General features: G+C 46.4%; 1 protein-coding gene across 1 annotated transcript in view; it reads left to right on the top strand.

The window, feature by feature from the left end:
• The window catches only part of TMEM248 (transmembrane protein 248), a 165,256-nt gene that overhangs the window by 36,599 nt on the left and 106,011 nt on the right, over positions 1–22,646 (top strand). The window contains exon 2 of the mRNA XM_082244959.1: positions 3,533–3,709. Within this exon, the coding sequence (XP_082101085.1) occupies positions 3,548–3,709 (162 nt within the window). The 5' untranslated portion in view covers positions 3,533–3,547. The remainder of the gene's footprint in view (positions 1–3,532; positions 3,710–22,646) is intronic.

Here is a 22,646-nt window from a genome sequence, read left to right as displayed (position 1 = left end):
CATGATATATGCGCAGAGGTTTATCAATTGCAATTTTTCACAAAAAAATACAGTTTAATGAATTTTAGTGCATATAAACACAATAAAATACCTCGTTTTTGGGTAAAATATAAAAGATGATGTTATACCGAGTAAATAAATACTCAACATGTCATGCTTTAAAATTGTGCACACCCGTGGAATGGTGATAAACTACAGTGCATTAAATTATCCATAGGTGACTTTTTAAAAGCCCTACAGGTTCAGTTTAGAGTTATACAGGAGATCTGCTGCTAGAATTGGTTCTCTCACTCTGATGTTCGCAGTGATACCTTGCATTTGCGCATCCCTTGTGATAGCATGGACTGTGACAGGCCTCTTTATGGAGAAATCTGGGGACTATTAAAATTTATTAGAATCTCCTTTCACCTCCTATATCCGGATTGTGGCTGCAGCCATGACCCAGATATCCATGCTCTCATCCAAGGATGTACAAATATGTCCTAAGGGTGGGAAGTGGTTAAGGGCCTGTGTCAACTGAATCTTTTTTTTTTTTTTTTTTTTTTTGCATCACACAGATTTTGCATTCCTATACAAGTCTATGGAAATTCAAAACTCCATTAAAGCAGGTCAGGATTTAAACTGCAGGTCAAATGCACTTCGTCAGTGAATTTTGAATGATTGTTGTCTGGAGGTCTGATTTACGTTTGGGAACTTCTGACCTGTTTTCGAACTGTTCTTTTTTTTTTTTTTTTTTTTTGGCAACCAAAAGTTCTGTTTTTTATATTTTTTTCTTGTTTAAAGCGGCAATCCCCCTCACCCCCACCCATTCTTTTTTATCTGTAGTCCTGTATTTTCTACAAAACACACGCTCTCCTACACAGAAAATCTAGATGCGATCCACTGTTTGGGTGCCATACAGCAGGTCACATGCTGCCATTTTGGTCTTCAGCTGGCTGTCTCTTCCAGGTGCAAGCAGTCAACTCCAATGACTCACCAGACCTGCCCCCAAACCTCCCTCTGGCTGCTCTGTGTGCATATCCTGTAGACTCCTGGGAGAGGAGATGTATCCTAGGAGGTTGCAGGACCAGGTACAGCTCATTCTGGCCTAGGCCAGAATGGCAGCAGGGGTTGAGGACAAGAATAAAACCTTTTAAAAAAAATTGGAAGAAAAAATGAAAAACATTTCCAGCATTTCTGGTTGGAGAAGGATGGAGCATTATAATTGAACTAACTCCTCCGTTTTGAGAGTTAGTTTCCACTTGATACTTGACTGCAATCTGATGAAAAATGATTTTTCAAAGAGGACTCATCAAATTGTGTTGTCAAGCTGCTGTTCAGTGCAGATATGCCTGAGGTGGTAGTAAATTTTGCCTCAGAGTTCAAAATGCTTTGTATTCTATGACAGGTCTATTGTTCATTTTGCTGAACTCATTGCAATGTGTACATTGGTGTGGCTCGTTCTTCAATAATCTGTACATGCTTTGTTGTAGTACCTTTTGTAGAATTGAATGTGTGTGTGTGTGTGTGTGTGTGTGTGTGTGTGTGTGTGTGTGTGTGTGTGTATATGTATATATATATGTATATGTATGTATGTGTGTGTGTATATATATATATATATATATATATATATATAATATATATATATATATTAGGGATGCACTGAAATGAAAATTTTGGACCTAAAATGCAGGATGCCCTTGGCCGAAAACCGAAAATGACTTTTCCCCCCAAAAAATTTAAAATGGATAGAAGAGGGGCATACACCATAAACAGGCAGCGACGTACACCTGTCGCTGCCACCCTGTCACAGTATATGTACTGTGATGGGTTGGCAAGAGGTTAATTTAATTACCAATGGTATTTGTATTATGCAGCATGTACTACTTCTATGGATCACAGGACTGCGGTTTGTTCTGCACTCCTGTGACCTGTTGGCCCACTCTCAGCTGATGTCGCAGAACCGGTCCGGGCTGGAGAAAAATCACCATATGTTCTGGATCCATCCAAATCCCTGGACCGACACCTGGCTCAGCCTTTTTGTGAGCCCCTCTCTTAGTTCCAGTGAGCGTGGAGGAGGGGGTTAGAGCAGAGGGCCAGTGACTGACAGTCATCAGCTCTCTGCTCATGGAGCACTAAGAACTGAGGGATAAGTGGTGGTTGATAACTTGGTTCTCAGCCTTAAAACTGGCAGGGGACAGATGCAGCATCAGACCAATGCTGCATCCACCTAGTTAAGTATGAAAACCTAAACTTCTCTTTTAACCACATGTTACTGCAACATGTATGTTCTAACACTTTTTTTGTATAAAACCTAATGGTTTCTGAAAGTTTTGCAACTATGCTCTGCCTAATTGAGAAACTAAAACTCATTAGTGTTTCATTGAGCGTGGTTAAAATGTGGGAGTCTTATATAAAATAAACACATCCAATCCCAGTTAGTATTCAATAAATTCAATAAAACTACTCCAAAATGTATTGTAGTTTTATAATAGTCTCCTTTAATCCCCTTTAGTCCCGGTTCACATTTGTGCGATGTGGGGACACTGCGAATATGCAGTGTGATCCCGCATCACATCCGCACCCCTGGCAGTTCACACTGCCATATGCGATACGCAGGGGTGTCAATTAAAGGTTAACGACACCCCCAGTTGAGATCGCATATCGCAGTGCGATCTGCAAGTTTGCACAGAATCGGATCGCACTAGTGTGAACCACTATGCGATCCGATTCTGCTGTGGATAAAAAAAAAAGGGTCAGGTGCGTGTTTAGTGTGGATGTGGTGCGAATTCAGCCATACAAAGTGTATGGGTGAAATTTGCACCGCACAGAGATCGCATGTAATTTAGGAGCAGTGCACTCCGCACGATCTCCATGATCGCACAAATGTGAACCGGGGCTTACAGCAGGGAGCAAGGGTGGTACTTTATTCCAGTCAGGCTGGAGAGATTTATATTTAAAAAAAAAAAAAGAGGAGAATGCAGAGAGGACTCATCAGTGAGCTTCTTCACTCTTCAAGCACAAACTAGCTCTGGGGGGGGGGGGGGGGGTAGAAGATGCTGCAAATTAGAGCTGGAATTAGGTGATTCGTTTTCTGTTCCTATTGATACCACCAGTATGTTAAAATGATCTTTGGAGCATCCGATTGGTAGATAGGCCTTACCGTAATTCTGAGTTGTATGGACAAAACTCTGACCTGTAGACTGACGTGTCACACCATAAGGCTATAATTCAGGAAAAAGTTTATTTATTTGATGTAGAAGCCGATGCACTCAAAACCCCTCCTCCTTCAGGGCTTTAAAAGATAGTGTTGACAATCTGGAAATCCGAAGGCACCAACACCATGCCATTCAGTCACTAGACTCCAGATCAGTGTTTTGACAGTCACAAAATTGGGTAGAGAAACCAAGATGAATAGCTGTAACTGCAATAGTCAAATGTAGCTGAACAGAATTCTGAATTGGTTTTGGTTATCTGTATACAAATATGTATTTCAAGGATGTATTTAGCTTTTTGTCTTTAGTTTTGCTTTAATATTTAACTTTTTTTCCAGGGCACACGCACCACGATGTTTCTGAACCTACATCCCCTGGAGAACCTTAAGTCCTACATCAGCAGCCGACCCCCTCTGGTGGTTTTTATGGTCAGTGTCAGTGGCATGGCCATAGCTTTCCTGACTCTTGGCTACTTCTTCAAAATGAAAGAGATCAAATCACCTGAAATGACAGAGGTATGGATGTCCAGATGGAAGAACTTTTTGTGTGTCTAAAGACTACTGCAGCTGTTATGGGCCACTTTCATTAAAGTATATGTACAGGAAAAAAAAAATTAAAGTTTTTAGATCTAGAATACAGTTGTCAGGTTTTTATTGGTGTCTGTGTCCCTGTTAGGAGGACATGGACACCTTTTTTTTCTTTTTGTCTTTTGTCCTGGTGGTGACCACTTTCAATGTGACAGATTGTGGTAGAAATTCCAAAAATATTTGCAGTGAGGAAGTAAACCTTAAAATATCTAGAGGGAAAATTCCTTTTACTTTGCACAGTTTAGCTGTCACTTAAAGTATACCTTATGGCAAAACTTTATTTTTAAGTTTTGGATATAGGTGAGATGGACTAGAACTCATGTCAGTTTATATTGCTGTCTGTGTCCTTTTTTTTTTTTTTTTTTTTTTGGGTGTCGGGTTCACACTCTCTATTTGTACTGTTTACTGTTAAAAAATTAAGGTAAAAGAAAAGCCCAAATTTTGAGTTGTCTCCAGAAAAGTAAGAGAGGAGAAACCTTTCAATGGGGACAATAGTTTTGATGACCTGGGGTCCCCAAGAGATTCCCGTTATTTGCAGGGATTTCCTTTCACTTCCTTTTTTGGAAATGGGACAGAAAGTGAAGGTAAATCTCATTGAGACAAAGATGGCAAAAATAAACCTTACAGGGGTTATAACCCTCTCTAACCAAAATGGGGAAAAAGTATTGCTTATAGTTCTACTTCAAAATGGAACTGAAGTCCAACAATATATTTTAGATGCCCATGGGATTTTTTAATTGGGACACCTGCTTTGTGCCATTAGGACCTTGCAGCTCTCGCATGCTCCCCTCACTCGCATGTTTGGTTTGAGTATGGGCTGCAGTAATCCTTAAACTCCATCTCTGCGTTACTTGCCGCTCCCCCTTTATTATTCTGCTGGGGTGTAATAGGCTATACTCTCACAGATCTTGAGGACAGACACCCTCAGCTGTTGCCACATGGAAGTGCTAAGTCAATGTGGCAGGGGCCTCTCATAAAGTCATGCATGAATGTCCTATTAACAGATAAGGGATGGGGCAGCTTTTTGGACTCTAGAAATAAATAATAACCCAGTTATGAATGGTGTTGTATGTCTACATCCAAGGTCTGGGACTTCAATTTAGAAATTGTAGGGTGCAAGATGGCAATTTTTTTCAAGGTTTTGTTTAAAAATGCAGTTAATCAACTCCTTATTACACTCTTTAATGTGAATATATAATTAAAACTTACATTTTATATAATTAGAGTGCTAGTGAACAATGTGATTCCAAATTACATTATTTAAAGTAAAATAAAAAGTACTTTTCTCTTACGTCCTCCGACAGTCGCCGCCTCTTCATATTCGTCACATATGGGGTATTAGACTTTGCTCTGAAGGAGTAGCTAGGCAACAGAATATATTAACATTAAAGCTTTTAACATATCCCACCCTCAAGGGGTGGTCCCCTCAGTCAATACCCTCCTACTTCCTGCAACCATATCCCAGTTTCAATGTCTAGCTTGTCAGGAGTGGCTGGCTCTCTCTGTGCTGGGGCTTTGTGCCCCAGACTCTTTCTTCTTTTTTGATTTTTTGTTTGAGTTTTCTCTCTACCTTTACTTAGCTGTTCTTTTTGTCAGCATTAGTTAGTTCTTCGGATGAAGAGGATCATGCGGGCTGGGTCTCGGGCTGATCCCCCTGGTCGCAGGTCGTGGGTCAGTGGCTTCCCAGCCTGCCATCGAGTGTTCAGCCAGGTAATGCTCCTGGCACAGTGAACGACCCATCCCTGTTCGGTGCAGGGATGATTGGTGAGGTGTCTACCTCACTGGACGCTGTGCGGTTTCTTAACCCCCATTCTGTGCGTCTTGTATGCGACTCTCCCTGCCTCATGTGCAGCGGCTTGTTCGCCTGTGCGGGTCCCCCACGCCATTGTGAGGTAAGTGTATCTATGTGGGGACCTGTCTGTCTGGGGGGGTGTCAGTCTGGGACTGTGTAACCTGCCTCTGTTCACACTGTTTGTCTCCCTATCACTCGGCTGCATGCTGTGGGCTGCAAGGGGGGGGGGGAGCTGTGTGACACTGTGTGTGTCAGCCTTGTCAGTGTGAGAAGCTGTGTGCTGTGGGGCATGTTTTGTGGCATGTTTGGGCACTATACAGCGATCGCTGCGGCGATCTAACATGTTTTTTTATACATGGATGACATGTGTGCATTACTGTACTGTGGAGCGGCGGTTTTGGCGCCAAACGGCGCCATTTTGCCTACACTCGCTCCGGCCGCATGTTCTACATGCATGGCGGCCATTTTCTTGTAGCCTCCCATAGGCTTTAATAGAGCGCCCTGGCCGCATCACTTCCTCTTCTCCAGGATACACCGATCGAGGCAGCAGCAGCGGCGAGGGTCTCCTCAGGTTATATCCTTCTTCTTATCCATTGCCTGTGTCGGTTTTATTGTCCCTGTGGGGGTCTCATTGTGCTTGTGTGTGGTGCGGTGGGCTGCGCTCGCCGCGCTTGTTAAAGGGGCAGTTAACCCTTTATTATCCGGCATTTGTAATTGGGGCAATGGATTCTCAGGAGGGCAAATTTCCTACCGCCTTGGTGGAAAGCCAGGGGACCGCTGTTTCCCCCCCCAGGGGGGGATTTAGCCACTATTGTGGCTGGCCTTGCTGCTCAGGTGCAGATGCTGGTGGCTGCTCAATCTACTAAGAGACCCAGAGTTTCTCTTTCCTCTGATTCTGAGGGTGAAGGTGATGGGGCTGTTATGGCGGGGGCCTCCTTATCGAGGTCCCGCTCCTCCCTGGATCTAGTGGGGTCCGAGGTGGAGGCTGAAGTTGAAGGGGTTGATAATTCTCCCCCTGGCTCGCCTGAAGAGCTTGCAATCATGGATGAATTGATTGTTTTATGGAAGCAAACGCTGCGTTTGCAGGATGAAGTGTGTCCCCCCGCTGCCTTGGCGGCTTATGGGACGCAGAGAAAACGCAGGACGCCGCAGGTTTTTCCCTGCAATGATGATTTTCAGCGCGCTGTTAAGGAACAATGGCGCAATCTACGCAAGCCTTTTGCTGTACCAAGTAGGTTCAAGCTGCGTTATCCTTTCTCGCCTTCCACTGATGAAAGGTGGTGTGTGCCCACCCCCAGTGGATCACGCAATTGCGGTTTTAAACAAATCCACTGCGATTCCTGCAGAGGATTCCCCTGTGTTCCGTGATGCCACGGATAGGAGATTGGAGTTTCTTGCCCGTCATACTTATTCTGTTACGGGTTCTATGCTTAAGGCTCTGTTTGCCTCTCTCATGGCGGCCCAGGCTGTCGCAAGTTGGACGCAGATGCTTAGGCGCGTCCTACTGGCCGATTCGGCCTCGCCGGCGACCCTGGATATGGTGGATCAAATCCACCAGGGTGTCATGTATCTGTGTGATGCGGACTTGGACCTAGTCCCGTTGGCTGCACGTGTGCACAGCGTGGCGGTGTTGTCTCGCCGCCTGGTTTGGTTGAAATGTTGGTCGGTGGACCAATTTTCACGTAAGACCTTAGCCAATCTGCCTTATGATGGGTCTCGCCTTTTTGGGGAGTCCTTGGATGTGTTGATTAAGGGGATCACCGGAGGTAAGAGTACTCTCTTGCCCCATTTCCCCAAGGCTAAGGGGGCTTCTGGGAAGAAGCATGCTAATTTTCGGCCCCCTCAGGGGTCCTTTCGTGCCTTTCGGTCGCACTACAAGGGCAAACCGTTCAAAGGTCAAGGCTCTCAGAAGAAGCCCTGGTCTGGAAAACAGAAGTCCAGTTGATCCGGAGCCGCAGCCCATAACAGTGCGGCCTGAAGGGGCGCCCTCACCCAGTTTTGGGGTGGGGGGACGCTTGCTCGGTTTTATTCAGCCCTGGTTGGCCCGCGTGCGGGACAGATGGGTTCAGGAGATCGTTCGATCTGGTTACAAGATCGAGTTTCTCTCTCGGCCGGAGAGCAGATTTTTTCCCTCAAATCTTCAACTGTCTCCAGAGCGTTTACGGGACCTGCACCTGGCGGTGCGGGACCTGAGGGCTCAGGGAGTGGTGGTTCCGGTGCCTCATCGGGACAGATTTCGGGGGTTTTATTCCAATCTGTTCACCGTGCCCAGAAAGGAGGGCAAGGTTCGTCCAATTCTGGACTTGAAGGCTCTGAACCGCTCTGTGCGGGTTCGCAAGTTCCGCATGGAATCCCTGCGGTCGGTGGTGGCTGCCCTGGTTCCGGGGGAATTCATGGCCTCCATCGATTTGAAGGATGCATATCTTCACATCCCCATTTTCGAGGGTCACCAGAGGTACCTTCGATTCGCCATTGCGGAGGATCACTACCAGTTCGTGGCGTTGCCTTTTGGTCTCGCCTCGGCTCAGCGGGTCTTCACCAAGGTGCTTGCACCGGTTCTGGCATTATTGAGGGCCCAGGGCATTTCTGTCCTGGGGTATCTGGACGACATTCTGGTTCGGTCTGCGACCAGCCAGGGCCTGGAAAAGGACCTGTCTGTCACGATGCAAACTCTGCAGGAGTTTGGTTGGACGATAAATTTTCCCAAGTCGACACTTGAGTCCGTCGGTTCGTCTTCCCTACCTGGGAATGATTCTGGACTCGGTGCAGGCGAAGGTCTTCCTGCCGGAAGACAAACTCGGAACTCTTCAGGAGGAAGTCAGGTCCCTCAGGGACGTTCCGCACTCGTCTCTGCGGACGTGCATGAGATGTCTGGGATTGATGGTCTCGGCCTTCGAGGCGATTCCCTTCGCCCAGTTTCACACGCGGGGTCTCCAAGCGGAGATCCTGTCCATGTGGGACGGGCGACCTCGATCTCTGGATCTTCAAATCTCGTTGAGTCATCGCACCGGAAGAGACCTTCTGTGGTGGCTCCAGTCCCCAATGGTGTCCGGGGGCAAGTCGTTTCGTCCTATCTCGTGGATGGTAATCACCACGGATGCCAGCCTGTCGGGCTGGGGTGGTGTTCTGGGCGTTCTGTCCGCCCAGGGGACTTGGTCGGAGGGGGAGTCCTCCCTTCCGATCAACATTCTGGAATTGCGTGCGATAAATCTCTTCATCGCTGGAAGGACCGGCTGCAGGGCTGCCCGGTTCGGGTGCAGACGGACAATGCCACGGCGGTGGCCTACATCAACCACCAAGGGGGCACCAGGAATGCCCGAGCGGCTCGAGAAGTGGCCGACATTCTGTCTTGGGCCGAGACTCATGTCCCGGCGATAACGGCGGTTCACATTCCAGGGGTGGAGAACTGGCAGGCGGACTATCTGAATCGCCAGACCCTGGATCAGGGGGAATGGTCTCTCCACCCGGCTGTCTTCCAGATGTTGTGCGCGAAGTGGGGTCTTCCTGATGTGGACCTGTTCGCGTCTCGTCTCAACAACAAGGTGAGAAGGTTCGTGGCAAGTACGCGCGACCCTCGGGCAGACGCGTCGGACGCGTTAGTGGCCCCGTGGCATCAGTACAAGCTGATGTACGCGTTTCCACCGATTTCAGTTGCTGTCCAGGTTCCTTCGCAGGTTACACTCGGAACGCAGCACGGTGATTATTGTGGCTCCGGACTGGCCTCGCCGGTCCTGGTACGCAGACCTCGTGAATCTGGTGGTCGACGCCCCGTGGCGTCTACCTCTTCGAGACGATCTCCTGTCTCAAGGGCCGATATACCATCCTGCTTTTACAGTCGCTGGCTTTGACGGCCTGGCTATTGAGACCGAGGTCCTGAAGGAGAAGGGTCTCTCCCCAGAGGTCGTTCATACCTTGATCAACGCGAGGAAGTCTTCCTCGGGGAAGGTTTATTACCGTACTTGGAAGGCCTATTTTGCCTGGTGTGAGTCCAGGGGGTTTTCACCCCGCACGTACTCGGTTTCCCGAGTGCTGTCCTTCCTTCAAACGGGTGTCGATCAGCGTTTGGCGCTGGCTACGATAAAGGGTCAGGTGTCTGCGCTGGCCGTTCTGTTTCAACGTCCCGTGGCTTCCAACTCCTTGGTTGGCACTTTTGTTCAGGGAGTGCGGCATCTGGTTCCTCCTAGGAGGGATCCTCTGCCTCCTTGGGACTTGAATCTCGTTCTATCTGTGTTACAACGTACTCCTTTTGAACAGATCAGGGAGATCTCGTTGTCTATGTTGTCCAAAAAAGGTCGCCTTTTTGGTTGCGATCACTTCGGCTCGCAGAGTGTCGGAGCTGGCGGCTTTGTCCTGCAAGTCTCCGTATCTGGTTGTTCATTTGGATAAGGTGGTCTTGCGACCTAATCCTTCTTTTCTTCCGAAGCGAGTTTCGGAATTCCATCTTAATGAGGATATTGTCTTGCCTTCGCTGTGCGCGAAGCCTAAACATCTAAAGGAGGTGAGATTACATTCTTTGGATGTTGTTCGGGCGATAAGGGTTTACCTTAAATCGACTGAGTCTTTTCGAAAGACGGACTCCTTGTTTGTTCTTCCAGAGGGTCCTCGGAAGGGCATGGCGGCGTCGGCTTCTGCCATCGCCAAATGGATCAGGCAGACCATTGAACAGGCCTATGCTTTGCAGGGGAAGGTTCCCCCTGTGCCTGTGAAGGCGCACTCTACTAGATCTCTGAGTACGTCTTGGGCCTGTCGTCATGGGGCTTCTGTAGCCCAGGTGTGTAAGGCGGCGACCTGGTCGACCGTGCACACTTTCACAAAATTCTACAAAGTAGATGTTCAGGCATCGGCGGATGCTTCCTTTGGCCGCAAGGTTCTTGGTGCGGCAGTTCCCTAGGGTCCCTTGTTGGGGACCTCTGGCTGTTGGGATAAGTTTTCTATCCCCTGGTTATTTGTCTTTTCCTGGGTTGTTGCTCCTGTTGAGCACTTGTTTTTCCTGTAGCCCAGCTGGTTTCCTTCCTTTGGTAAGGTTCCTTTCTTTGATGCGGAGACTGCGTTGCCTTTCGGCGCGGATGCGTTTCCCACCCCTCATGTTTGCACTGCTTTGGGACGTCCCCATATGTGACGAATATGAAGAGGCGGCGACTGTCGGAGGACGTAAGAGAAAACGGAATTTTTGTAAAATCTTACCTGTAAAATTCCTTTCTCTGAGTCCTCCGACAGTCGCCGCCCCCGCCCCTCTTTTGGGGTTTGGTTGTATACTCTACTGCTATTCCACTGAAACTGAGATATGGTTGCAGGAAGTAGGAGGGTATTGACTGAGGGGACCACCCCTTGAGGGTGGGATATGTTAAAAGCTTTAATGTTAACATATTCTGTTGCCTAGCTACTCCTTCGGAGCAAAGTCTAATACCCCATATGTGACGAATATGAAGAGGCGGCGACTGTCGGAGGACTGAGTAAGGAATTTTACAGGCAAGATTTTACAAAAATTCCGTTTTTTCTAGCTATAGATAAATGGTTGTTGGTTCCCGGTTTCTAACCTAGGCAGATTAGATGTCAGTCTATGGCCATTAATCATTACTTCAGAGAGTTTGTTGTTTTCCTTTAGCACTGACACAATTTGTAATGAGCAAATATACAGTGGGTATAGAAAATCACCCCCTTAATATAATCACAAAAACATAATCACTAGGGATGCACCGATTCTTTTTCTTTTTCACCACTTTAGGACTGCTCACGTTGCTGCTACAGCATCAAGGTGGCAGCCCTGGGTCTGGCAATGTAGACCTACGTCACTAGATTCCCTGGAGGCTGTGTTTAGACACAGCGGGGTCGGGCCAGGGGAGGAGAGACGCTGATCACCGTCTCTCTTGCCCGATCGTCGGGGAAAGACTGAGAAAATCCACTCGCTTGTGTAAACAAAGGGGGAAGATCTTCTCTATGATAGGCAGGGACAGATCACAGGATTCAGCATAGCTGAATCTGCGATCTGTGTCGCCCAACCCCCTCCCCCCACACACGTCAGTAAGCATGAGGCACACATTTAACCCCTTGATCACCAACAGTGTTAACCTCTTCCCTGCCAGTGTCATTCTTACAGTAACAGTGCATGTTTTTTGCACTGATTACTGTAGTAATGTCACTGGTCCCCCCAAAAGTAAAAAATCGCAGATCGCCACCATTACTAGAAGAAAAATAAAAATGACATATCTTTTCCGTAGTTAGTAACTTTTGGGCAAACCAATCAAAATACGCTTATTGCGATTTATTTATTTATTTTTTTTACCAAAAATATGTAGCAGAAAACAAATTGGCCTAAAATGTTAAATGTTGATTTGTAATTTTTTTTTTTTTTTTTGGGGGGAATGTTAGGCTCCGTTCACATCTAGGCGTTTTGGGGCGTTTTTGGGGAGTTTTTCTGCTCTAGGATCAGCTCTCAAAACGCCCAACAAGACAAATCCTATTCATTTCAATGGCCCCTGTTCACATCTGAGCGTTTTGACGCTGTAAGCAAAACGCCCAATGCTCAAAAAAGTACATGAGCTTCTTTTTGGGCAGATTACAGGCGTTTTCCATTGGTTTCTATTCAATCTAAAAACGCCTGCACAAAAAACGCCTGTAAAAACGCCTGTAAATCGCGGTAAAAAAACGCGCTAAAACGCTACGCTCAGGTGTGAATGTAGCCTTACAGTGCCTTGCGAAAGTATTCAGCCCCCTTGAACTTTTCAACCTTTTGCCATATTTCAGGCTTCAAACATAAAGATTTAAAACTGTGATTTTTTTGTGAAGAATCAACAACAAGTGGGACACAATCATGAAGTGGAACAAAATTTATTGGATATTTCAAACTTTTTTAACAAATAAAAAACTGAAAAATTGGGCGTGCAAAATTATTCAGCCCCCTTAAGTTAATACTTTGTAGCGCCACCTTTTGCTGCGATTACAGCTGTAAGTCGCTTGGGGTATGTCTCTATCAGTTTTGCACATCGAGAGACTGAAATTTTTGCCCATTCCTCCTTGCAAAACAGCTCGAGCTCAGTGAGGTTGGATGGAAAGCGTTTGTGAACAGCAGTTTTCAGTTCTTTCCACAGATTCTCGATTGGATTCAGGTCTGGACTTTGACTTGGCCATTCTCACACCTGGATATGTTTATTTGTGAACCATTCCATTGTAGATTTTGCTTTATGTTTTGGATCATTGTCTTGTTGGAAGACAAATCTCTGTCCCAGTCTCAGGTCTTTTGCAGACTCCATCAGGTTTTCTTCCAGAATGGTCCTGAATTTGGCTCCATCCATCTTCCCATCAATTTTAACCATCTTCCCTGTCCCTGCTGAAGAAAAGCAGGCCCAAACCATGATGCTGCCACCACCATGTTTGACAGGGGGGATGGTGTATTCAGGGTGATGAGCTGTGTTGCTTTTACGCCAAACATAACATTTTGCATTGTTGCCAAAAAGTTTGATTTTGGTTTCATCATCTGACCAGAGCACCTTCTTCCACATGTTTGGTGTGTCTCCCAGGTGGCTTGTGGCAAACTTTAAACAACACTTTTTATGGATATCTTTAAGAAATTACTTTCTTCTTGCCACTCTTCCATAAGGCCTCATGCACACTGGACGTTTTTGGAGCTGCTGTTAGCAGCATCAGACGTTTTTTTTTTGCAGCTGCAGAACGCCCATCCATATTCTATGGCCTCATGCACACATAGAGCTTTTAGGAGCTCCAAGTGGCATAGGCGTTTTACAGCTCCAAAAAAAACCCTGGAACTGTGCGTTCTGGAGCTGCAGCGTCAAGCTGTAAAAACGCTGCTAAAGGCTGAATAACGTTGCTTAACGTGCGTTAAGCCACGTTATACTTTTTTTTTTCTTCCATTTAAAATCAATGGTTCCCTATGGGAGCCTATTGATTTGAATGGAAGTCGCACCGCAGGTCGGATCAGGGTGATCCGACTTGCGCTGTGAGAATCTTGAGGGGGAACTCCACGCCAAAATGGGGGAAAAAACGGCGTGGGGTTCCCCCCCAGGTTCCAAACCAGGCCCTTCGGGTCTGGTATGGAATTTGAGGGTAGCCCCACACCGAAAAAACGGCGTGGGGTCCCCCCCAGAATCCATACCAGACCCTTATCCAAGCATGCAGCCCGGCATACCAGGAAAGGGGAGGGGACGAGTGAGCGGCCCCACCCCCCCTGGATCATACCAGGCCACACGCCCTCAACATGGGGGGGGGGGTGTGGGTGCTTTGGGGCAGGGGGGGCTCTGCACCCCCCACCTCAAAGCACCTTGCCCCCATGTTGATGAGGACAAGGGCCTCATCCCCACAACCCTGGCCGGTGGTTGTGGGGGTCTGCGGGCAGGGGGCTCATCGGAATCTGGAAGCCCCCTTTAACAAGGGGGCTCCCAGATCCCGGACCCCCTCCCTATGTGAATGGGTATGGGGTACACTGTACCCCTACCCATTCACCCCATAAAAGGCAGTGTGTGTAAATAACGACAGGAGACATTTTAGAAAGTTTATTAAAAATCTTCTTCCCGTCTTCTCCCTCTCCGGTCTTCTCCCTCTCCGGTCTTCTCCCTCTCCGGTCTTCTCCCTCTCCGGTCTTCTCCCTCTCCGGTCTTCTCCCTCTCCGGTCTTCTCCCTCTCCGGTCTTCTCCCTCTCCGGTCTTCTCCCTCTCCGGTCTTCTCCCTCTCCGGTCTTCTCCCTCTCCGGTCTTCTCCCTCTCCGGTCTTCTCCCTCTCCGGTCTTCTCCCTCTCCGGTCTTCTCCCTCTCCGGTCTTCTCCCTCTCCGGTCTTCTCCCTCTCCGGTCTTCTCCCTCTCCGGTCTTCTCCCTCTCCGGTCTTCTCCCTCTCCGGTCTTCTCCCTCTCCGGTCTTCTCCCTCTCCGGTCTTCTCCCTCTCCGGTCTTCTCCCTCTCCGGTCTTCTCCCTCTCCGGTCTTCTGCTCTTTTGCTGTCCGCCCTTCTTGTGTTCTCCTCTCCGGGGTCTTCTGTCGGCTCTTCTTCTTCCTCCGGTCCTCCGACGACGACATCTCCGGCGATTATGCCGGTCTCTGCAGCTTATTATATAGCCATTAGGGGCGTGTCCGCCAGATGATGTCATCGGGAGACCCCCGCCCCCTTGCGTCACAGAAGACGTAATCTGACACAAGCGGGCGGGGTCTCCCGATGACGTCATCTGGCGGACACGCCCCTTTTGTCAGACATGTAGCTAAATACTTTTTGGCCTAAATATATGACAAAAATTTAATATCTTGGATATTTTTTAAATGTCAAGAAGAAAATGTCAATTTTTCCGCAACATTTTTTTTTTTTTATGAATATCGCAAAAAAATAAAAAGCACAGAGGTGATTAAATGCCACCAAAAGAAAGCTCTGTTTGTGGGGAAAAAAGGACGTAAATTTTGTTTGGGTATAGCATTGCATAACCGCGCAATTTTCATTTAAAGTCACGCGTGCCAAGTTTAAAAAAGTGGCCTGGTCATTAAGCAGGAAAATCCTCCGGTCTTAAAGTGGTTAACACAGAGTAGCGATACTTTTTTTTTTAAGTACCCTATACCGAACGCCTAGGAAGTGTAGGTAGAGGGGTGCCTTAGGAGGTGGGTCGGGGAGAGAGGTTAGGGGGATAAGTGAGGGGAGGGTGTAGGGGCATTAGTGAGGGCAGGGGGGGGGGGGAGTAGGGGTATAAGTTAGGGCAGGGGGGGTAAAGGGGCATAAGGGAGTGCAGAGTGAGGGAGCAGTAATTGCATAAGTGAGGGCAGCGTGGGGGGTGAGTAAGGGGTTAAGTAAGGGTGGGGGGGAGTAGGGGGAAAAGTGAGGGCTGGTTGGGGGGGAGAGTAGGGGGATAAATGAGGGCAGGGGGGGTAATAGCTGCACAGCGGGGGGTTAGATCGTTGGTACACAACATTTTGAACTGAAAACTTCTTAGAGAGAGCAGCACACTTTTCATGGTGTGCTCTGAGATAGCAGCAGGGAATGAATCAATAGGTAGGCGGTGCTTTGTTCTCTGCAGGTCTCCTCCAGGGTCAGCCTGAAGCTGCATAGCATATTGTGGGTCGTCCTCCCTCCTCTGTCTAAATTTGGCTAGACTTCGTGTGGTGGAGATAAAGGGGGGGGGGGGAGAGAGCTCACCACTGTCCTGAGAAGACGGGCCATATTTACAGGCAGGCCGGCAGAGGGATAGAAGTTGGTAAGCCGCTGGGGAGGTTTGGAGGCATTTCGGATATGTCCACCAGGTAAAACGGAATAGAGAACCCCACAAATGAAAAAAAAAAAAAATTGCGTTAATACGAATACTTAAATTAAAATAAACAATCAATAAAATAAGTGTACATAAATTGTTGTTTAATGACTAAATAAATGCAAAACATTCTGTCTAACAATCAGCCCCCAGTACAGACATCTTGAATTGAGATAATATACAGTTTCTGCATTAAGACAGTCCTGTATACACCATGCTAAGCTGGTGTGTGTCACACAAACATGGGAAACACTGGTCAAATGAGAAAGCTAAACAAAGTTCCAGCTGATAGAAAGTAGTTCACATTATTGTTCAAAGGTTTTAAGATTATCCACTCACATGTTCAAGCTGCTATGTGTGGAGAGAATCCTGGATGGATGGATCAACAAGCAGCTCTTGGCCAGGGAGGAAAGGAGCAGATGTGACATATGGGAATAAAAACAGAAGAGCAGCTAGAGGAGAGCCGGACGCAGCCACTGCTGTCAACCAGGAAGCCACAGGAATATGTAGGATGACAGACCTGTTGAAAGAACCTTCTGCAGCTGCTGGAATACTGTGGATGCCAAATAACCACCACTGAGCACAGAGCAGGAGAAGCTGGAAGGCATGCTGACGGAAGGGAGGATTGGCTGCTTGCAACATGTACACAGATCGTCACCAGACAATGCTGCTCACAGGAACCGCCCACCTCTGGCTACACACATGGTATTTTGTAGCCCCGCCCCTTTGTCAAGTCACACATTATGGAGACTTAGTGGCTATAAGAAGGCAACGAGGAGTTTAACCTCAGAGATAAAAAAAAAAAAAAGGACCAGACTGCTGCCATCTATACAGAATCACTTTCACTACACACAAATTTACACTGCTCAAAAAAATTCAATCAGCACTTTTTTTTTTTTTAAATCAGAGTAAAGCATCAAGTCAATTAAACTCCTGAGATATTGATCTGGTCAGTTAAGTAGCAGAGGGAGTTGTTGATCAGTTTCAGCTGCTTTGGTGTTGTTGAAATTAACTGGCACTAGTTGGGCAACAAAGAGACGGCCTCCAAAACAATGGTTGTACAAGTGGAGGCCACTGACATTTGTTTCTCTACTCATAATTTCCTGACTGTTTTTCACTAGTTTTGCATTTAGCTAGGGTCAGTGCCACTACTGGTAGCATGAGCCGATACCTGGACCCTATAGAGGTTGCACAGGCAGTCCAACTCCTCCAGGATGGCACATCAATACGTACATTTACCAGAAGGTTTACTGTGTCTGCCAGCACAGTCTCAGGAGCATGGAGGAGATTCCAGGAGACAGGCAGTTACTTTAGGAGAGCTGGACAGGGCCAAAGAAAGTCCTTAATTTATCAGCAGGACCGGTACCTGCTCCTTTCTGCAAGGAGGAACATAACAAGCACTGCCACAGCCCAACAAAATGACCTCTAGCAGGCCACTGGTGTGAATGTTTCTGATTGGTTGAGAGGCAGACTTATTGGGGGTGGCCTGAGGGCCCAGCTTCCTCTAGTGGGCCCTGTGCTCACTGCTAGACACCGTGGAACGTGATTGACATTTGCTATTCGTGGAACGTGATTGGCATTTGCTATTGAACACCAGATTCGGCAGGTCTGCCACTGGTGCCCTGTGCTTTTAACAGAGTTGAGAAGATTTACCCTGAGCACACGTGAAAGGCTCTGGAGAAGCCAATGGCGAACGTTATACTGCCTGTAACATTGTTCAGCAAGACCGGATTGGTGGTGGGTCAGTGATGGTCCGTGGAAGCATATCCATGGAGGGACGCACTGACCTCTACAGGCTAGGCAATGGCACCCTGGCCCCCATTTGGTATTGGGATGAAATGTTTGGGCCCGTTGTCAGACCCTTTGCTGGGGAAGTGGGTCCTGGGTTCCTCCTGGTGCACGACAATGCCCAGCCTCACGTGGCGAGAGTATGCAGCCAGTTCCTGAAGGAATTGATACCATTGAATAGCCCCAACGCTTGCCTGACCTAAATCCAATAGAACACTTATGGGACGTTGTTTTGGTTCATCTGTTGCCACCAGGTTGCACCTCAGTCTGTTCAGGAGCTCAGTGATAGCCTGGTCCAGATCTGGGAGGAAATGCCCCAGGACACCATCCGTTGTCTCAAAAGGAGCATGCCTGGACTTTGTCAGGCATGCATACAAGCACGTGGGGACCATACAAACTACTGAGTACCATTTTAAGTTGTTACAATTAAATTTCAGCAAAATGTACTAGCCTGCTGCATCATTTTTCACTTTGATTTTCGGGGTGTCTTTGAATTCAGCACTCTGTAGTTTGATAACTTTCATTTCCATTAAACAATGTGGCATCCTTTCGTTCCTAACACTTTACCCAGTCCATATCAGTATATTTTTTTCCCCATTGAAATCTGATGTGTTTCCAAAGTGTAATTTTTTTGAGCAGTGTATATAGTTAAAAACCTTAAAAACATTAATCAACCTTGTAATCCATGATTACCAGAAATATTTATTATACATACATTTAATACAGTGAAACCATAAATGCAAGGCCCATTGGATTGCATTATTCAATTATAAAAGATCGAATTAATCGAAGAAAAATTATTAGGATTCACAATTAACAAAGGTAAATAAATATTAGCACCTATACTGCATCTCGTATAACGGAAAAAAATATATAAAAAACTAAATAAATTAGATAGAAACATTGGGTAAAAAAGGTTGGCAGTTTCCAATGTGAATTACTCATAATCCAAAAAAAAAAATCCTATAAAATAGTATTTAATTCTAGCTCTCCATTAGGCACAAGAGTGTTTAATTTATAAATCCAATAGGTTTCCTTAACTGCATGAAAACTGATAGGAAAACTGCACTTGCAGGGACATCAGTTTTTTTACATCATCTGCTTGTGAATGATGCATAAACTGCTGCAGTAGTGCACTCACTGCAATAATTTTAAATCACTACTGCTGTGCAGTCAGTGCGAAACTGCTAGAAAAAGCTAGACAGTGGATTGGAGTCAATGGACTACCGCTGCAGTAATGCACTCACTGCAATGATTTTAAAGAGGAAGTAAACCCTCCTCAGGAAGTTGTACCTATAGGTAAGCCTATGATAAGGCTTACCTATAGGTACTGTAAATATCTCCTAAACTTGCACCGTTTAGGAGATATTTACCTTTAATGGAGCCAGTGACGTCACTGGCACATGCGCTCTGAAGGAACGGCTGATCGTGCCGTTCCTTCAGAGCCCCGTGCCGTGACCGTCGGCTCCCGCGCGCGTGCGCGGGAGTGACGTCACCGCGGCTCCGGCCAATCAGATGGCCGGATGCTGCGATCCCGGAAGACGGGCGACATGTCATGTCGCCCGTCATACAGGTAAGAGAGCGGCACGGCGGGGGCTCGTTCTAAGGTAAGTATTTCATAATGAGCTAGTATGCGATGCATACTAGCTCATTATGTCTTTCTATTGCAGGTTGTAAAAAAAAAAAATTTTTTTAAAACGAGTTTACAACCTCTTTAAATTGCTACTGCAGTTAGTGCAAAACTGCTAGACAAAACTAGACGGTGGACTGGAGTGGACACTAGTACTTAGTGATGCACCGAAATTTCGGCCACCGACATTTTTGGCCGAAAATGGGCTTATTCCATTTCGGCCGAAAATGGGTTAAATATGCCGATACTAAAGATGGCCGCCATGGGCGCAGCGCAGGTTTCAAAAAAACCCGCCTCTGGCCGGCGGCCCGCCTCCCGGTGATGTCACTACTACTGCGAACTGTGCATGAATGAATTAACACGCCGAGCGGGCGAGCGGCCGCTAATAGCTGTAACTATGTGAGCACTTCACTTCCCTGTCAGGCATGTATCTCCGCTGACAGGGAAGTGAAGCGCTCACATAGTTATAGCTATTAGCGGCCGCTCGCCCGCCCGGTGTGTTAATTCATTCATGCACAGATCGCAGTAGTAGTGACATCACCGGGAGGCAGGTCTTTTGAAAGGAAGGACACAGGAGGAGCCGAGTGAAAGTAAGGAGATTGCATTGGGATGGTGAGGGACGCTGAGGCAGGGGGGGGAGGGATGCTGAGGCGTGGGGGGGACGCTGAGGTGAGGTTACCAATGGTATTTGTATTCAGCATGAGGGGGTTAATGTATTTCCACTGCTGGTCACTGATGAATTAGTGACCGACCAGTGGCAGTTAATTACCCCTTTGTGCTGCATTAGTGCAACCAGTAGCATGGCAAACAGTGTTAATTAACACTGATACTGGTTGCACTAATGCAGCACAAAGGGGTTAATTAACTGCCACTGGTCGGTCACTAATTCATCAGTGACCAGCAGTGACAATACATTAACCCCCTCATGCTGCATAATACAAATACCATTGGTAATTAAATTAACCATATACTGCGACAGGGTGGCAGCTACAAGTGTATGCCTGCCTGTTTTTGGTGTATGCCCCTGTTCTATCTATTTTAAAATTATTTGGGGGAAAAAGTAATTTTCGGTTTTCGGCCAAGGGCATCCTGCATTTTCGGTTTCGGCCCAGAATTTTCATTTCGGTGCATCCCTACTAGTACTTCTACACTTTTCAACACTCCCAGTTAAGTAGAACAATATTATACTGCATAAAGCAGAACATTTCAGCATGTTCATGTTCACCTGTTAAACGGCTTCTGTTTTTTTTTCTCCATATAATGCTGCCACTTCATTAACATGCTCACTTGGTACAGGAGGAGAGGAGGACAGTGCCTTGCAAAAGTATTCAGCCCCCTTGAACTTTGCAACCTTTTGCCACATTTCAGGCATCAAACATAAAGATATAAAACTGTAATTTTTTGTGAAGAATCAACAAGTTGGACACAATCATGAAGTGGAACATAATTTATTGGATATTTCAAACTTTGTTAACAAATAAAAAACTGAAAAATTGGGTGTGCAAAATTATTCAGCCCCTTTACTTTCAGTGTAGCAAACTCTCTCCAGAAGTTCAGTGAGGATCTCTGACCTAAATGACTAATGATGATAAATAGAATCCACCTGTGTGTAATCAAGTCTCCGTATAAATGCACCTGCACTGTGATAGTCTCAGAGGTCCATTTAAAGCGCAGAGAGCATCATGAAGAACAAGGAACACACCAGGCAGGTCCGAGATACGGTTGTGGAGAAGTTTAAAGCCAGATTTGGATACAAAAAGATTTCCCAAGCTTTAAACATCCCAGGGAGCACTGTGCAAGCGATTAATATTGAAATGGAAGGAGTATCAGACCACTGCAAATCTACGAAGACCTGGCCGTCCCTCTAAGCTTTCAGCTCATACAAGGAGAAGACTGATCAGAGATGCAGCCAAGAGGCCCATGATCACTCTGGATGAACTGCAGAGATCTACAGCTGAGATGGGAGACTCTGTCCATAGGACAACAATCAGTTGTATACTGCACAAATCTGGCCTTTATGGAAGAGTGGCAAGAAGAAAGCCATTTCTTAAAGATATCCATAAAAAGTGTTTTTTAAAGTTTGCCAGAAGCCACCTGGGAGACACACCAAACATGTGGAAGAAGGTGCTCTGGTCAGATGAAACCAAAATCGAACTTTTTGGCAACAATGCAAACCATTATGTTTGGCGTAAAAGCAACACAGCTCATCACCCTGAACACACCATCCCCACTGTCAAACATGGTGGTGGCAGCATCATGGTTTGGGCCTGCTTTTCTTCAGCAGGGACAGGGAAGATGGTTAGAATTGATGGGAAGATGGATGGAGCCAAATACAGGACCATTCTGGAAGAAAACCTGATGGAGTCTGCAAAAGACCTGAGACTGGGACGGAGATATGTCTTCAAACAAGACAATGATCCAAAACATAAAGCAACATCTACAATTGAATGGTTCACAAATAAACCTATCCAGGTGTTAGAATGGCCAAGTCAAAGTCCAGACTTGAATCCAATTGAGAATCTGTGGAAAGAACTGAAAACTGCTGTTCACAAACGCTCTCCATCCAACCTCACTGAGCTCGAGCTGGTTTGCAAGGAGGAATGGGCAAAAATTTCAGTCTCTCGATGTGCAAAACTGATAGACGTACCCCAAGCGACTTACAGCTGTAATCGCAGCAAAAGGTGGCGCTACAAAGTATTAACTTAAGGGGGCTGAATAATTTTGCACGCCCAATTTTTCCGTTTTTTATTTGTTAAAGTTTGAAATATCCAATAAGTTTCATTCCACTTCATGATTGTGTCCCACTTGTTGTTGATTATTCACAAAAAATTACAGTTTTATATCTTTGAAGCCTGAAATGTGGCAAAAGTTTGAATACTTTCGCAAGGCACTCTATCTTCTAGCATGGGAAGCAAGTCTTTTGTAGTGTGCCTCATTTTCTTTACACCACTGAAGAGGATCACCACTTCTTCTGTCAATTACTGGTTCCTTCAAATAGAGATGAAGTTCATCCAGGCTCATTATTGCAGATTCAGAAGAATATAAGGCCCCAAAAAAACACTGAAAATGTCATGATCAATTCGACTATGAAGGAGATTCTCTTCTGTTCGTTGTCGTCTTCTTTTTGTACATTTTTCTGTTTTTGCAGCATGCTGCTCTTTCAGATTATAAAAATGCTGTTCTGGACTTGTCTTTTCGGCAGGAACCTCCTGCACCTCCTGTTGAATATCTTCTGTCAGCCATTGTTTTGCCTTGGCCAATACATCATCAGAAGAGAAAGCATGGTTCTTGTATCGAGGATTCAAAAGACTTGCCAGCACAACATTTTTAATCTCTTAATGCTTCTCAAAACATATATCCATCAAATCTCTCTGGCTTGACAGACCATCATTTGAAAGTTGGAGAGTGTTGTGTGCCATGACACT

The sequence above is a fragment of the Pelophylax lessonae genome (genome assembly GCF_965119305.1).
Source record: "Pelophylax lessonae genome assembly, chromosome: 2".
Taxonomy (NCBI): domain Eukaryota; kingdom Metazoa; phylum Chordata; class Amphibia; order Anura; family Ranidae; genus Pelophylax; species Pelophylax lessonae.
Note: the sequence above shows the minus strand (reverse complement) of the source record. Positions and strands in the feature narration are given on the sequence as shown.